Here is a 16,626-nt window from a genome sequence, read left to right on the forward strand (position 1 = left end):
TCAGAGAGACAACTGGAGCGATGCTTATCAGAATGACTTTTCCCGCCACGTATGCCTCTTTTCTTTCCACGCGAGTGCTTGGTCTTGAGGTAATGTGACGTGCAGTCCTGCACGGAAAGAAGTTTTGGGGTTAACCCCGGCTTTCAGGGAGAAACTTTCACTATTACTGTCCCCAACTCGGACCGGGTAACGCCCCACGGCTTGCAAGTTTAACCGCACCAGACTGCTGTGCTATATCTTTAAAAACGATAATAATTAATGATTTCCGTTGTTATTTCTTCAGAATAGTATGCCATTATGGTCGGGAATCGATGAACATTTCACATTTCAGTTTAACCATTGTTCATCGTGCAAAGCCATGCAGGTTCTGTGACTGTTCCGGACATCCACCTACTCCCACTTGACCACACCCACACACCCACGCACTGACATCCCCCCCCCCCCCCAAAAAAAAAAAAAAAAAACCCGCTCAAGAATTCTCGACCACAAATCAAATGACCCCGCCTCTCCCACGTACCCACCCTTCATCCACACACTCACATTCTCGCATTTCCTCTCCCCCCCCCCCCCCCCCTCCCCCCCCCCCCCTCTCTCCCTCTCCCCCCCCCCCCCCCCTCCTCTCCCTCTCTCTCTCTCTCTCTCTCTCTCTCTCTCTCTCTCTCTCTCTCTCTCTCTCTCTCTCTCTCTCTCTCTCTCTCTCTCTCTCTCTCTCTCTCTCTCTCTCTCTCTCTCTCTCCCTGATATGGCATCAAGTTTGCGTGATTTTATGCACAATGTATATGAATTGCGGACTTTCCTGACAAGCTGTCTGACGGCTCTTTGAATCTGTGACCTGCATAGTGCACCGCAAAGATTATCACTGTGGGCAATGACTTAGCTGCGTCACCAATTGCACCTGGTAATGTGCGTGTGTGCTCGTTTGCACGTCACAGTTTTTGTGCACAGAAAGTGTTTGCATAGCCTGCCAGTCGTCAGGATCCGGAACTGACTCTGAAATTATTTTTCCTTTTAAAGAACTGGGTTTAGTTTTAGAAGAAATAAATCTGGCACAAAAAAAAAAACCACAAAAAAACGAACATGGCAACACTTTTTTGTCGATAATGAAGAAGTGAACCAGGCTACTTTTAACACTAACACACACTCACCCGCACACAAGAAAGACTTCTACACATAGTGTGTGAGAAGGTTCACCCTGTATCTTGATGTGAAGCATTAATTACTATTAAAATAAGAAAGAATGTTTGATTGATAATAATATTTGAAGATATCAAAATGAAAGTAATACAGAATTGTCAGGTCTTTGAACTCAAATTAAAGCTAGACATTAAAGCTCTTTGTCATGGATTTAAACAGAAATCTGATATGGGAACAGAAAAGACAAAGCAACAATATCTTATTCAGCTTAGCAGTTACACAGTTTCTTTGTCTGCCCTGGAAACATGACCTCTGAAGGCCAGGGTGAAAAGGTCATTGCACTGGTGTTACAACACTAAGTATTATCACAGCTCTGGGGTCACTGCACTCAGTTCACTGTGACAACACCAAATCGTGCTGGGGTCTTATGCACAGTTTCCCATCCACCTCTCCTCACACGTCTTCCACCACCCTCGCCTGAGGATTTGGTCATTTCACGGCTACCCGTTTAGTTCAGGTCTCACCCCTCTTGGAAAGTGTGAACAAAAATCCAGGTTGATGAAACAGTTGTCCGAGGTTAGCTGGTAGCTAGGCAGATATTTACTAAGACCATTGAGTGAAACCAGCAATAACACAGCACTTTAATTGCCTTGTTGATACATGTATACTGTCTGTAGATAAACTGATACATGTACATGCAGGTCTACTACACGTACCTGCGGTCTGTGGTAAATGCTGTCAGGGTGAACAATTTTTGAGTTTTTTGGTTCGACTTCGGTACTCTTGAGCTTGGTGTGTGTGTGTGTGTGTGTGTATGTGTGTGTGTGTGTGTATGTGTGTGTGTGTGTGTGTGTGTGTGTGAGTGTTAGTGTGTGTATGTGTGTGTGAGTGAGTGTATGCCGGTATATGTGTGTGTGTGTGTGTGTGTGTGTGTGTGTGTGTGTGTGTGTGTGTGCATGCATGCATGTACATTTGTAATAAGGTGAGGTGTTGCATGTTTTCATGCACAGCCAAACACACACAGCCAAACACACACACACAGCCAAACACACACAGCCAAACACACACAGCCAAACACACACACAGCTAAACACACACAGCCAAACACACACAGCCAAACACACACACAGCTAAACACACACAGCCAAACACACACAGCCAAACACACACACAGCCAAACACACACAGCCAAACACACACACAGCCAAACACACACACAGCCAAACACACACAGCCAAACACACACACAGCCAAACACACACAGCCAAACACACACACAGCCAAACACACACACACAGCTAAACACACACAGCCAAACACACACACAGCCACACACACACACACAGCCAAACACACACACACAGCCAAACACACACACACAGCCAAACATACACACAGCCAAACACACACACACACACAGCTAAACACACACAGCCAAACACACACACAGCCAAACACACACAGCCAAACACACACACACAGCCAAACACACACACAGCTAAACACACACACTTACACACCCTTCCACCTACATGCACACACACATTTCAGAAAAAAGTCACATACCATGATAAATGGGTTGTTCAGAACGAAGAGTGTTCTTTCCATCTCTGTTGTAAAAACCTTCCAGGATTACCCCAATGGCAGCAGAATACTGCACGCACCCAGAGAACACTTCCTTCAAGAAGTTCTGGTCTGCTTTGGGTAGCGGATCAGGCTGTGAAACATACGGTGAGAAAAATTAATGACATGTCTTGCAGTTTTTCACAGATTTTAATTATTACTCTTAAACTGCATGCCACCACCCTCAATAAAAGTTCCAACAATTTTTAGAAATTTATGGCCATTCTTTACGTCACCTTTTTCCCACTGAAAAATGCCAAAGGCTTTGTTCAAATGATAGCATAGTTTTATTCAATTTGAATAAGTTTACACGTTTGGTTGACTGTCTAATTGCCAAACGACATCTCACATATATATCACTTTTCTCTCCCCTAAAAAAGAACACATAAACACTCACAAAGATTATATTTATAAATAAATGATTACTGTTGATTAGGGGAAAGGCCAAATTAAATCTGGAATAATTTCTTTTGTTTTGTATCTGAAAGTGAAAACTGTGAAATGCAAACACACACCAAAGTTGTGTTTTTTTTCCCTCCTAGAGTCCTACACAATATATTTTCATTATATACTACTCAACACGGTTGTACTATAGTTTTAAGGAATGGAATCACTGCTGTTTGCAGACAGTGTCACTTAACAAAAAAGGAATTGCATTATCAAAGGAAAGGCTACTGTAAAGCAAAGACAGAGACTGAAACAGATGCAGAGAGAGAGAGATAGAAACACACACACACAACCCCACACACATCCAGAATAACTGACATGGACACAACACAGTAATGCTGCTCTTACAGTTACACTGTGCAGAATATCCTTGTGATTATGAAAATGTTGTATTCGGCCAAAAAAGAGAAGAATGGACAGGACAAATATTTGAAGCCTTACGAATCCTTGCGAATGTCTTACGAATGGTTGTGAGTGCTTGCGAATTTCTACCGATCATTGCGAATGCATACGAATCCATATACGATTTCTTGCAAAATTATTACGAATGTTGCGAGTGGCCTTGCGAGTGTTGCGAGAGCTTGCAAACACTCTACGAATAAAGCATTGTTCGTCAGGAATTCGCAACCATTCGCAAGGACAAGACCTTATGAATGGTTGCGAACGCCTTGCAAGCACTGTGAATACATTACAATGATTACGATTGGCTTGCGAATACTTAAGAGTACGTTGCAAAAAAGTGAAGAATATGCCTTCCTTGCGAATATTGCGAATATCAGGAGCATGTTGCTAATGTTCGCAACAATGGACAAATGGCGAATGATTAAGAACATTTACGAATGTCTTGCCACCATGTCCCGATCATTACGAATTATTAGCGAATTCTATTCGCAAGGGCAATTCGGCACAGTGTAAGAGTAGCAACAGTGAAACACATAAGTTCAAGCAAAGAAACAAGAACCAGCAGTGACCTGTCCTGTCCTTCTTGACGCTGTGACTGAATTGATGAAGTTTGTGACATGCTCTTCCACAGAACGCATGCTTGCATCATATGTGGCGAGAAGGTGGCTACATTGCCACAGTACGCGTTCGTTCCAATCACTCATCTTGGAAGAGCGTTGCAGCTATGGCTTGGTGATGTGAGATAATTCCTGTGAAACCATGCACAGTGCAGTGAAGTGAACTAGAGAACGGAATGTTAAAACACCAAAACCAAAACAATGATAACAATAAGATAACAATTAAAATAATATACAATATGTAGCAAAATGCAAACACATACACACACTGACACTATACATGTGCGCACATAACACGCCCACATGTGCACACACATGCACACACACATTCTCACAGACCATGACACACATAGACAGAATGAAATCAACACAATCCAATATCTATCTAAGTAAACAAAAAGGAAACAAGTGAATGAATGCAATAATAAATGATCTTTTAGCACACAGCTATACATGTAGATCTTTCAGACTAATGCTCTGCAACAAAGTACATGTAGGGACTTTTTCTTCTTCTTCTGCGTTCGTGGGCTGAAACTCCCACGTACACTCATGTTTTTGCACGAGTGGAATTTTACGTGACCGGTTTTACCCTGCTATTTAGGCAGCCATACGCCGCTTTCGGAGGAAGCATGCTGGGTATTTTCGTGTTTCTATAACCCACCGAACTGGCATGGATTACAGGATCTTTTTCGTGAGCATTTGGTCTTGTGCTTGCGTGTATACACACGAAGGGGGATAAGGCACTAGCAGGTCTGCACATAAGTTGACCTGGGAGATCGGAAAAATCTCCACACTTAACCCACCAGGCGGCCGCGGCCGGGGTTCGAACCCTCGGCATTCCGATTAAGAGGCCGAGGTCTTACCACCCCGCCACAGAGCCCGTCAGATGTAGGGACTGTAATTGTTGTGTTATGAGAACACATGCATCTATATGGTAAAAGAAAAGAAAATAGACAATAACAATTCAATGAACCCATTAAGTAATATTATCTCAAGTTAGGATTTAGGGGTTTACAGTTATTTACAGCAATACTTTGAGCTTTGCTGCTTGTACAGTTTCTAAGTTAAGTGTTAACATTTAGACCAGTATATCACACGTTTTGCTGAGGAGTTTTGAATCTGGAAGAAATAACAACACATTGTATGTATCAACTATCAGATCCTGGAGCATCTTTTTTGTTCACTGATAAAGACCATGCATGAAACTTAACTGAAATAGCCCTAAACTTAGATGTTTTGTGACAGGTGAAAAAAAGCGGAAGAGTTTGGTGGAAAAACTTCTTCTGCTGCTATCGTTTTAATGCAAGATTGGGATAGTTCTTGGTCCTGGATTTACTTTGTTTTTCTAAGATTGCCATTGAAGTGCTGTAATGAATAGAGATTGTTCACATTGACAAGCACACTATCACGTACTGTTCTCAGTTGTTGCTGAGAGACACTAGCTAAAGCCTGTAAAAAAACCTTGGTCTTTTATCAAGATATTTTCTTTTCTAGTGCACATATTCACGTTTTAAACTTTCAACAAAGTACACTTGCAAGCTCATGCAAACACACACACGTACACACGTACACAGCTAGTGCACCACAGGGCACCTGCCAAAAGGATTACACACTCTCTGTGATGAAAAACGACGCTCCCAATCAAAAACAACACAAAGAAGATGTTCTCAAATGCATCTGCAAAACAATACCTTCTTCCTCAAGTTTACAGAATAGTTCTCCTGTCACAAACGAGACGAATCTTTGTTGCTAATCACAAACTGAAATGATGATGGGCGCCGCCATGTTACATTGCTACAGCAACGGTAAACAAAACAAAAGGACGACAATCTGCGGTTTTAATGCGTCTAAAAAATTCCAAGCAAATCCTAGTCATTCGTTTCAACTATTAAGGAAAACTGTTCGATGTAATTAACGTGTTAAGCACGTTTTATTGCGTCATCTCTATCTGAGATACTCGTTATGATGCTTTGCAAATTAAAAATCTGTGCCTCAATGTACGCAGACATTTTACGCATGCATGCTGGGAAAATCAAAAACTATTTGAAATAGTTATAAACAACTATTCTATTCTTTTGAATTTTCTACATAGGGGACTTCTAATCTGTTAGTTATAGTTTTATAGACAGAAAACACGTTGTTGTACCACATACTTTAACACACATTCGCTCTCGTACAAACAACACACATTATGTTCCGGAAAGAAACGAGGCCACCCGATCTCACGAACGCTAATTCTCCGAAGGCAAAGCTTCTCGCAACCAGTCGGACAGAAATCGCTGTCCCAGAGCGTTGAGCAGACGGATTGTTGTTGTGATTGTGTTGAGAACATTGCTGGAATAATGTCTGGAGCGATGGAGGTAAAAATGCAATGCAGTTTTGTGCACTTGATCTTCTTCCATCGTTACTCGAGCTTGATTTGACCTTGGCGGTAGACAGACCTTTTTTGTGTGCGCTAGATCGGTGCCCGCAATGCGCAACACGCACACACTATAGTTGTTTACGTTGCGCGTTTGTTATTGTTCACTACAGCGATGAGCTGCATGCATCCTGAAATGTTTCTAATGAAGACAACAATCTCTGTTTCAGCAAAGGGAAATTTCCGCACCACGAGTGGGGCGATTCAAGGTTTACATTCAGGTACGTGATTTTGCCTTCCATCGATTTTTTTTGCGTGCGTCCAAGATCTATCGCAGTTCCACTTCCTCGCCAAACCCTGTGTTGTTATCGCGGCCGTTTAAACACACGACATGACGCACGATTTGTCTTAAATTAATCAATAGTGAGCTCCACTTAGGAGAAGTGGTACCATTAATTTAGTCACGCCTATTTCTTAAAATGAGTCTTTCGCAGACAAAAAACCCTTGAATGTACGCCTCGGATTTTACCCGCAGAACACTAGCAGGAATGTACGTGCACACTGTGACTCAGTGGTGATATTTCAAGAACATGTAGGAGTGTGTAATTCAACGCAAGCTGTGCTGTTTACCCAGAATAGTATGTAGTGGAATTCCAAGGTTAGTTCTGCGTATTTGAGGACTTGCAGGGTCACAAGTTTTAGGGAGGGGGGGGGGGGGGGGGGGGGGGTACGGTTTTTTTGACTGAGGAAATGTGGGTGCCATGTTATACCGTTTGCGTTGCAAATGTGGGTGTTGTTTTTGGCAAAAGTTTACGTTCTCTTACTACCGAGTAAACCAGTTTGAACCTGACTTTCGTTTTTATATTTAGTCAAGTTTTGACTAAATATTTTAACATCGAGGGGGAATCGAAACGAGGGTCGTGGTGTATGTGCGTGTCTGTGTGTGTGTGTGTGTGTGTGTGTGTAGAGCGATTCAGACTAAACTACTGGACCGATCTTTATGAAATTTGACATGAGAGTTCCTGGGTATGAAATCCCCGAACGTTTTTTTTATTTTTTTGATAAATGTCTTTGATGACGTCATATCCGGCTTTTCGTGAAAGTTGAGGCGGCACTGTCACGCCCTCATTTTTCAACCAAATTGGTTGAAATTTTGGTCAAGTAATCTTCGACGAAGCCCGGACTTCGGTATTGCATTTCAGCTTGGTGGCTTAAAAATTAATTAATGACTTTGGTCATTAAAAATCAGAAAATTGTAAAAAAAAATAAAAAATTCTAAAACGATCCAAATTTACGTTTATCTTATTCTCTATCATTTTCTGATTCCAAAAACATAAATATGTTATATTCGGATTAAAATCAAGCTCTGAAAATTAAATATATAAAAATTATTATCAAAATTAAATTGTCGAAATCAATTTAAAAACACTTTCATCTTATTCCTTGTCGGTTCCTGATTCCAAAAACACATAGATATGATATGTTTGGATTAAAAACACGCTCAGAAAGTTAAAACAAAGAGAGGTACAGAAAAGCGTGCTATCCTTCTTAGCGCAACTACTACCCCGCTCTTCTTGTCAATTTCACTGCCTTTGCCATGAGCGGTGGACTGACGATGCTACGAGTATACGGTCTTGCTGAAAAATGGCATTGCGTTCAGTTTCATTCTGTGAGTTCGACAGCTACTTGACTAAATATTGTATTTTCGCCTTACGCGACTTGTTGATATGTGGCATAGTCAAGTCAGTTTAACTTACTTTAATAATAATAATATAATAATAATAATGCAAACTTTTATAGCGCTATTCTAGAAAAATGTCTACTCTAAGCGCTGTACAATACATACATCGACCAAGCATACTATACACGCACAGGCAAAGAAACCGACCAAACATAACCAACAAACTATGCATGCACAGGCAAAGAAAACGACCAAACATACAATACACGCACAGGCAAAGATAACGACCAAACATAAGCAAACATACTATGACCAAACATAACCAACATACTATACGCGCGCAGGCAAAGAGAACAATCAGCACATGTAATAATTACTGACAACTAATAATGCAGGCATACAGTGACAGTCCAATACACAGCCTAAGCACAAGAACCACAGTAGGCTTCTATATAAAAACGTGTCAACAGTACTATTTACACACACACAAACAGTGCTGACACAAATCACTTGCGCTGAAAGAGGTGTGTTTTGAGATTTGTCTTGAATGTAGTGAGAGAATCTGTGTGTCTGAGAGGCAGAGGTAATCTATTCCAGGTCACAGGGGCCTGATAGGCGAAGGACCTCTCGCCACATGTCTTTGGTTGCACTGTGGGGAGTCGAGTGTCGGCGGCGGAGCGAAGCTGACGAGAGGGGGTGTAGAGATTGAGGAGTTCTGACAAGTATTCTGGGGCAGAACCAGAAACGACGGCAAAAGAAAGAGAGGAGAGTTTGTATTCGATCCTTTTAGTGATAGGCAGCCAGTGTAGAGAGTGAAGAAGGGGTGTGGCGTGTTCATACTTGGAAGATTTGAAGACCAGGCGGGCAGCGTTATTTTGGATCCTTTGAAGTCTATCTAAAAGGTACTTAGGGAGACCGGCCAGAAGAGAATTGCAATAATCTATCTTTGAGAGGACTAAAGAACACACTAACGTTTTGGTTGCATCAGTGGTGAGGTAGTGACGGACTGAACTAATCTTGCGCAGCTCTAGATAGGCGGACTTGCAGATGTTAGAGATGTGTTTTTGGAAAGAGAGAGTTGGATCGAGAGTGACGCCAAGGCTGCGGACAGACGGAGAGAGAGAGATAGGTAGTTCGTTGACAGTGAGAGAGGCAGGAAGAGAAGGGTGATTTTCGCAAATGCCGATTTGGGCCGTGGATCACCCCAGTGTGTTTGTGCAGAACTGACAATTGGCTAGCAATAATATTGCTAGAGTCGAGACAGTTAATACTGATTATATCTCTCATTTGCACCAGTACAGTACTACTGGCAGTGACTTCAGAAAAAGCAAAAAATACATTGAAAGACAACCTGACACAAAATAAACACACGTTCACCATACACTCTATTCCTGGAAAGGAAAAAGAAAAAACATTTTAATTCCCTTCTGGGTACTTTGAAGCTTGACAAAAGAAGCTTCCTGTGTTCCCAAGGCAGAATTTTTCAAAGACCTCTTAGTGCGTGGCACTGGCAAGTTTCGATTTTGCAGAAAGGAATTATTTATATTGTGCTCAAGGGGAATATCGATTGGTTCAAGATCCAAGCATGGACGCTGTTTACCTTGAAGTTAATCAATGAGTTTACTGTTTGCCTGGGAGCTACGATCTGGCACTAGTTGGTGTTCTTGGTAACGGTAATAGCAACACCTGACACCTGACCTTTTTTCCTCTACGTCCTTAGACAACAAGAGTGGACTGAATGGCCAGTAGAGTCATAGTTCAATTGCCAATAGTTTGTGGTAGGGTTGGGAATAGGGAGGAAGCAAATGCAGCTTTTGATTTACTGACCACACATTGCATTATACTTTATAGATCTATATTAAATGGTCAGTTTTGCTTTTGTTGAAAAGACAGAAGCTGACAAGCAAGTAAAGTAAAGCTTGGCCGGGGGCTCGGTCTGCCCTACTCTGTCAGTTTCTGCAATGTCGCTTTCTCTGTTTCTGTCGGTATGTCACCCTTTTTTCAGACCTTCTTCACCCTTTTACTCCTCCCCCCCCCCCCTCCTCCCTCCCCCCTCTCGCTCTCTGTCTTCCTTCCCCCCCCCCCCCCCCCCTCTCTCTTTCTTTCTAACTCTCCTGTTCCACCGCCCCCTTACTCCGCACTGCCTTTTCTTCTTGTCATCCCATGTTTTTAACCCAAGACGGCTGACAGGAGACGAAGAGGGTGGGGTGAGGTGGGGGTGGCCGGTGTAACACAGGAAAATTACTCCCACGAGATTTTTACTCCGGAGTAAAAATTTTGTACGAAAATGTTACTCTCTTTACGAAAAAAGCACTCCCCCATTACACGAGAAAATTACTCCCCACGACAGGTGAGTTCCGAGTAAACATTTCGTACACAAATGTTACTCCCCCGACGATAATAAATTACTTTACCCTAACGCGAACCATTTAACTTCCCATTCCAGGTGTACGAAATTTATACTCCCTTGTCCCCTGTTAGTCTTGGTGGTGGAAGGGGTGGAGGGAGGGTAGCGCGACATTCGTTTGCGTGAAATCACATATATATTGGCATCATCCCTTCGCCCGCATCCCATTTTCGCGTACAAGATTTTTACTGGAAGTAAAAAAAATGGGGAGTAAAAATTTCGTGGAGGGAGTAATTTTTGTGTGCCTTGGAGAGTTCTTTTCTCGTACTCGGAGTAAGAATTTCGTACGAAATGTTTACTCCGGAGTACATTTTTTGTGGAGTAAAAATTTCGTGTTACACCGGCCTGTCACTTTCCTTGCAGTTCGTGCTTCTGCTGAGTGCACAGTGGTGCTGGAGCGAGTGTAGTGAGTGTACTTGGACATGTATGACAGTTTACACTGTTAGACACACATGTATAATAGGACTGCATAATTATAAGGCAGCGTTGCACAGCATTCTGGCGAGAAAAATAAATAGTGTCTTCACAGTGGCCGCTATGCACTTAGACGTGATAGCGGCTTTACCGTTAGCCGTTAAGGGCAGAATATACCTGCGCAGTTTCAGCGGCACAGACTATGCGATGCACTGCATATTATTGATGCTGCGATAGGGATTATGCGAGTACTTGGCCTATGTTTTCCTTGCACGCAACGTGTGGTGGGCTGGGATAATCTGCAGTGCGTCGTCTGTCCTGCTGAAGTTACAAAAAATATGTGAGCGCCGGGCCTTAGCATTGCCAGTGGCGTGCTCGAGAGCGTTGACCTATGACGCCTTTTGTTTTTGTGACTTTCTTGGTTTCACCCACGCCGTATCACAAACGATTGTAACTGTCCATTTGCGAGTCGTAATGAGTGGCGACCCAGTGCCTTAAAAACCGAGTATTTTACATTCAGTTAAAATTGCTCTGCCCCCGTTTCCAAATGCAACACGCCGTGGCCTTATTTATCCAGTAGCGAAAAATATAAATCAAGGTCAGAACTAATCTAGGACACAGAGAGAAATAGGACACATGCATGCCCACTACAATAAAAAACTTGATATGTGGTTATTATATAATGTAGTACAGTATAAGGATAGCAGATGGAAATAGTGTGTGCAGTGTCACCTTGAAACAGAGTTTCTAGAGTGTTTCGTCAAATAAAAGCTAAGCTTGTTTACAACCTTGAAAAGAGACAAGAGGACAAAAAAGTGTGTCCTCATGTTGCCCTGTTTCATCGGCACACACCCCTTATTTTAAAGGTACTGAACTTGTCAAATCCAGGTGCCCTGGGGCTTTTAGTCATACCTCAGGGAGCTATCCGTTAGAAGAACTACCAAGTTTCATTGACTTGCACCCAAAGAGTCAAGAACTGCGATTTTTTTACGAATTAATTTCGTACTCGGACCCGGCTGGTCTTGACCTATTTTTGGATCTAAATTTAGATCAGGTAGATCACCACATCATGCACAAAAAGACACGTCACTAAGCAAACTATGTCAGACGTCATCATGGGTTTGTGTAAAACAAAATGGAGGCCGGAATCACTCGGTTGAATCGAACTCCGACCAAACACCACGTAATAACTAGGTTAATTTATGCACTCGCGTGAACAAGAAACTGTCGAGCTTCACAGATGTCGTTGTTGGGTAGTTTTGGGTTTGTTTTACTACAATAGGAGGATTTTTGAACTGTAAATGCACTCGGATGCAACAAAAACGCAAAACGAAGGCTGTGAGCTGCACTGTGCCTTTAACACTTTTCTTCCCCAGTGTGTGTGTTTGAATAAGGTCTAGCTTCGTTGTGTAAAGAGTAATCTTTTGTTTTTCCCGTCCCCTAAATATGGGGTGTGTTTTCAGGCTGTGTGTGTTTTTGTCTGTGTGTGTGTGTGTGTGTGTGTGTGTGTGTGTGTGTGTGTGTGTGTGTGCGCTAAGTGTGAAAGCCTAGCCTCTGATGTGAGAGTCATCTTGTTTTTATTTTTTCTCCCCTCCCTAACAATAAGTAAAATTGGATCCCCAAGCTCTCTGGTCTTTTTGTGTGTTTTGTTCCTTTGTTATACGCATGGGCCACTGTTTAACTAAGATCTGGGCAGACTTTTACAATGGCCAAAGAATATCCTTTCACTATACCAAACATTACCAGCATACTTGGAATTGTTTTATGAATGAAATAGAAAAATAATTCATAAAAAAATCCCAACTCTGCACAGAAAGTAGTCAGACTCAGAATGTTGAGTTTTGGTACATGTTCAAGTGGAGAGATGTTCTTATTTTATGTAAAAGCCTGGCCAGTACTGAGATGTTGAGCCGATCTCTCTTCGCAGGAAAGAAGTGTGCCCTTATGTTGAGAACAAGCACTTGTTGAAGTCTGTAGGCTTCACACAATGTCTACAGGATTCACAGGAGTGTACACATTAGTCTGCCTGTACATTGCAGTGACTGTGAGTGTGAGTGATGAATAGGAAGCGTCTTATGCATTTATAATAAGGTGCGTCTCTTATTGTCATACTTGTCATAATGCGACAGCTTTAGTTGTCAAAAAGCATAAGTTTGAATTTGAAAAAAAATATAGTTGTGTATTTTCATCTGAGGGGAACTTTTTTTTTATAAGATAAAAAATGAACAATAACAACAAAACAAGACAAGAAGGAAACAAAATTAACAATAAACATTTTACTATGGACAAGCCTAATTTTCCAAAGCAAACGGCACCAGCTATAATTGCAAGATAAATTTAGAGCAGATCCCTGACAATGACACTCTTGTGTCCTCACGTGCAAATCAAGATCTATATTTCCTCATCACCTCAAGCCTATACGAGGACGTTCAATACCTGACGCAAATAGAAACAGGGGTGTGGGTGGGTAGGGGCGGTAAAGATTGCCTTGGGGCTAAGGGCTGACAGAAGCCTCTGTTTTTCAAGACTCTAAGGATAATGAAGAGAAACCATGCAAAGTTCTTCCCTGTCCCGGGTTCTGTTTAAAAAGAGAGTAACTGTTAGTGTAACAGTGTTTAAAGACTAAGAGTCACTGGCTGCTACCGTGACGTTGACTGCTTCACTTCTTGTCGGTCTTTGGTTCCTTGCTTGAAGGCTGCAGAAAAAAAGCCTAGCAGTACTCTTTGTAATTACACTATGTCTCCAGTTCTGAGGTTTCATAGTGTTGGGAGGGTCGTGGTAGGGGTATATGGGACAGTAATTGACATCTATGAGGCCGTTACTTTATAATTAGATGATTTCTTTAGTTTTAAGGTTTCGTATTGTGTGTTTGTGTGTAGGTGGGGGTTGTGCAGTTATTGACATCTGTGTGGCCGCACCTTTGTAATTATTGATATTTGTGGAGGGGGAGTGGGGGGTCAGTAAATAACATAGGTGACCGTTCCTTTACAATTAGACTGTGTGGAGGGGCGATAGGGTGAGAGACGACGACGTGGCGGGAGTTGTGATGGATACACAGGGCCTCACATCCACGTCGGACATCGGACATATGAGGATATTTTTTTCAAATGTCCTATACATTTTTCATGCAGGAGGACAAATGTCCTATTGTTTTTGTCACAAAGTGGTCAATGTCCGATTATTCTATCATTTGATCCGGACATCGTCAGTACTTCTCAATTTACAGTAGTTTGAATGCTATTTTATCGATGTATTGCGAAGCAATGTGCAGCAGACGAAATTAAACACTTTGTGCCTCTAGTACCAAAGAGTTTCAAAGGCTCGCAACTTGAAATGTTCGAAGCAAGTTGAGAGTTGCCTCCCTTCGCGCTTTCCCCGAAAATAACAAACATGCCGCCTAAACGAAAACTGATCCCAGAAAAGGGACAGAAGAAATTACACTTCAAGTCCCTTCCCTCATCATCTGTCAGTAGCACGGAAACTGAGCTTCCTCCAGCCCCAGAGCAGTTAGAGCCCGATCGCCCAGGTGAGAATGTCGATCGCGATAGTCAAACATCGGAGCCGAAGAAAGACACTATACCCCTCCCTCACCCCCATGCGTAACTTCGTCTCAAGCTGGGCGACATCATTCCCGTGTGTGTCGCATGACCCAGAGAGGAAACTTATATTATGTTTTGCACCTCATGTCAGCACACAGGGAAGTCCAACACTTTTACCGTTGGCTGTTCGAACTTTAGCAAATCGGCCCTTACCGATCATCAAGAAACCAAAGACCATGCTGTTAGTGTGCAAGTGTCATCTCTCCAGAGAGACAAGGAGATAGTTGAAACCCGACAGCTGACAAAACAAGAAAAGGGGGCAGCTGTGGCAGTCAAAGCTGCTCACTTTTTGCCAAAAAAAGTATTTTTGTTCTTTTACCCTCGTGCCAAGAAACTAGTCAAGTTTAATTATATTTACGTTTTGTTACGGGCAAAAATGTCCTATTGATTTGTTTTTGTTCAGGACAAATGTCCTATCACTTTTACATTGGCCAGGACATTTGTCCTATGCTACCTCTCATGGATGTGAGGCCCTGATACATGTGTCTTTGGTCATTATTTCAACGTCTTTGTTGTCAGAGCTTTTTGTCTGGAATCTGTTTAACAGAAAAACATTAGTGGAGTTACAAAGAGAGAAAGCCTTATGCTTATGTTCTGCAAACACTGCGCAAATGATCGAATGAAACACTCTCTTTTAAGAAGCTGGCTGTAACGAGGGAAAACATGACTCGCTCTGAAAAGCAAGGGGCTTCACGATTAACAAAACTTTTGGGTTGATCTTCAAGGATTTTTGTTCCTGTCGACGTCAGTCCAATTCCTCTAAACTTAAAAAGTCGGCCTCTGTGGCCGTCCTTTTAAAAAACAAAAACAAACTATGCGTTGCGTGACAGGCAAGCTATTTTGGGTGATATAGTATGGGTTATAAAGGGTTCCGTTAATTGCCTTGCTACCCCGCGCCCTACACACACACTCACGCACACACACACACGCACGCACGCATACGCACACACATACACACACACGCACGCACGCACGCGCGGGCAGATAGTACCAGCTGGTGTCATCATCGGAATCAACTTCGTCCAGTCGATGTGGTTGAAAATGACGTTGTCCGTTGTTTTCTTATTCTTTTCGTTTAAGGATTGGTGCAAGACTTGCCAAACACGTCAATAGATAATGTGCTGTTTGATCATCACATGTTACGACATAATTTAGGGAGAACATCGCTCATTGAAAATTCATTCTCCGTATGTATGCACCAGTCACTGACGCAGTCAAAATTGAAATGACCGATCAATCTGTCTGGGAGTTGGTCAAGTAGCTCATTGTATTTCTGACACATCAGTGGAGTAGAGTTACCTATTGATTTTTGTTGTGAATCGGCGTAATGGCCTGCTTTATGCTGCAAATTGGCCAAACCTCTGGTAATTGTTAAATGCTGTGTACATTTGATGCTGTGCCTTTGTGTGATGCAAGAAAAAGAGGAGAGTCCACGATTGCAGAAAAGGCTACCACCATGTACCAACAACAGTCTTCAATTGTGTTCAGTTGCGAACAGTGATTGCTGGTCGGTCAGCTTAAAAAAAACACACACAAAAACCCATTACTTGTGAAGTAGTTGACATGCGTGGAAAAAATGTTCCCGTTTTGATGTATTTCAACGGGAAATAAAGTGTTTGTTCTTGTAAATGTTCAGCTCAGTCTCCTGGTCGAGTTTGTCGTAGAGGAGACAGAAAAGATTATCTTGCAGACAGACAGGCGTCGCGATCCTCCTCTGTCGTCCATCTTTCATAACGGTCTTGTTGTATCCAGGCAGTCAGCTTCAAGAGGTGTTCAAAACCATGTTGTGCATAAATTAGTGAACTATATAGCAGGTAGAATTGAATACTGTTTGGATGACAAAAACGCATTTCTGAACATTAATGTTATGACCCCCTCACAGGCACACGGCAATTGGGTTGGAGAGGAAAAACTGACTAGAATGGTGCATTTCCATGGGGACC

At 42.3% G+C, this 16,626-nt stretch overlaps 2 protein-coding genes across 3 annotated transcripts in view; one reads left to right on the plus strand and one right to left on the minus strand.

The window, feature by feature from the left end:
• The window catches only part of LOC138982605 (cilia- and flagella-associated protein 99-like), a 42,062-nt gene extending 35,840 nt beyond the window's left edge, over nucleotides 1–6,222 (minus strand). Inside the window, exons 1-3 of one of the 2 annotated variants that reach the window (XM_070355929.1) lie at nucleotides 5,915–6,222; nucleotides 4,176–4,355; nucleotides 2,701–2,851 (exon numbers count right to left, since the gene is read on the minus strand). In XM_070355929.1, the coding sequence (XP_070212030.1) occupies nucleotides 2,701–2,851; nucleotides 4,176–4,310 (286 nt within the window). In that variant the 5' untranslated portion in view covers nucleotides 4,311–4,355; nucleotides 5,915–6,222. Of the gene's footprint in view, nucleotides 1–2,700; nucleotides 2,852–4,175; nucleotides 4,388–5,914 lie in introns of both variants that reach the window. The other variant, XM_070355930.1, reaches the window with a different exon arrangement.
• A 207-nt stretch (nucleotides 6,223–6,429) lies between these two features.
• Nucleotides 6,430–16,626, plus strand: part of LOC138982609 (uncharacterized protein ZK1073.1-like) — a 58,693-nt gene continuing 48,496 nt past the window's right edge. Inside the window, exons 1-2 of the mRNA XM_070355939.1 lie at nucleotides 6,430–6,583; nucleotides 6,813–6,863. Coding sequence (XP_070212040.1) covers nucleotides 6,566–6,583; nucleotides 6,813–6,863 — 69 coding nt within the window. The 5' untranslated portion in view covers nucleotides 6,430–6,565. The remainder of the gene's footprint in view (nucleotides 6,584–6,812; nucleotides 6,864–16,626) is intronic.

Source organism: Littorina saxatilis, linkage group LG12, assembly GCF_037325665.1.
Source record: "Littorina saxatilis isolate snail1 linkage group LG12, US_GU_Lsax_2.0, whole genome shotgun sequence".
In the NCBI taxonomy this organism is placed as follows: Eukaryota; Metazoa; Mollusca; class Gastropoda; order Littorinimorpha; family Littorinidae; genus Littorina; species Littorina saxatilis.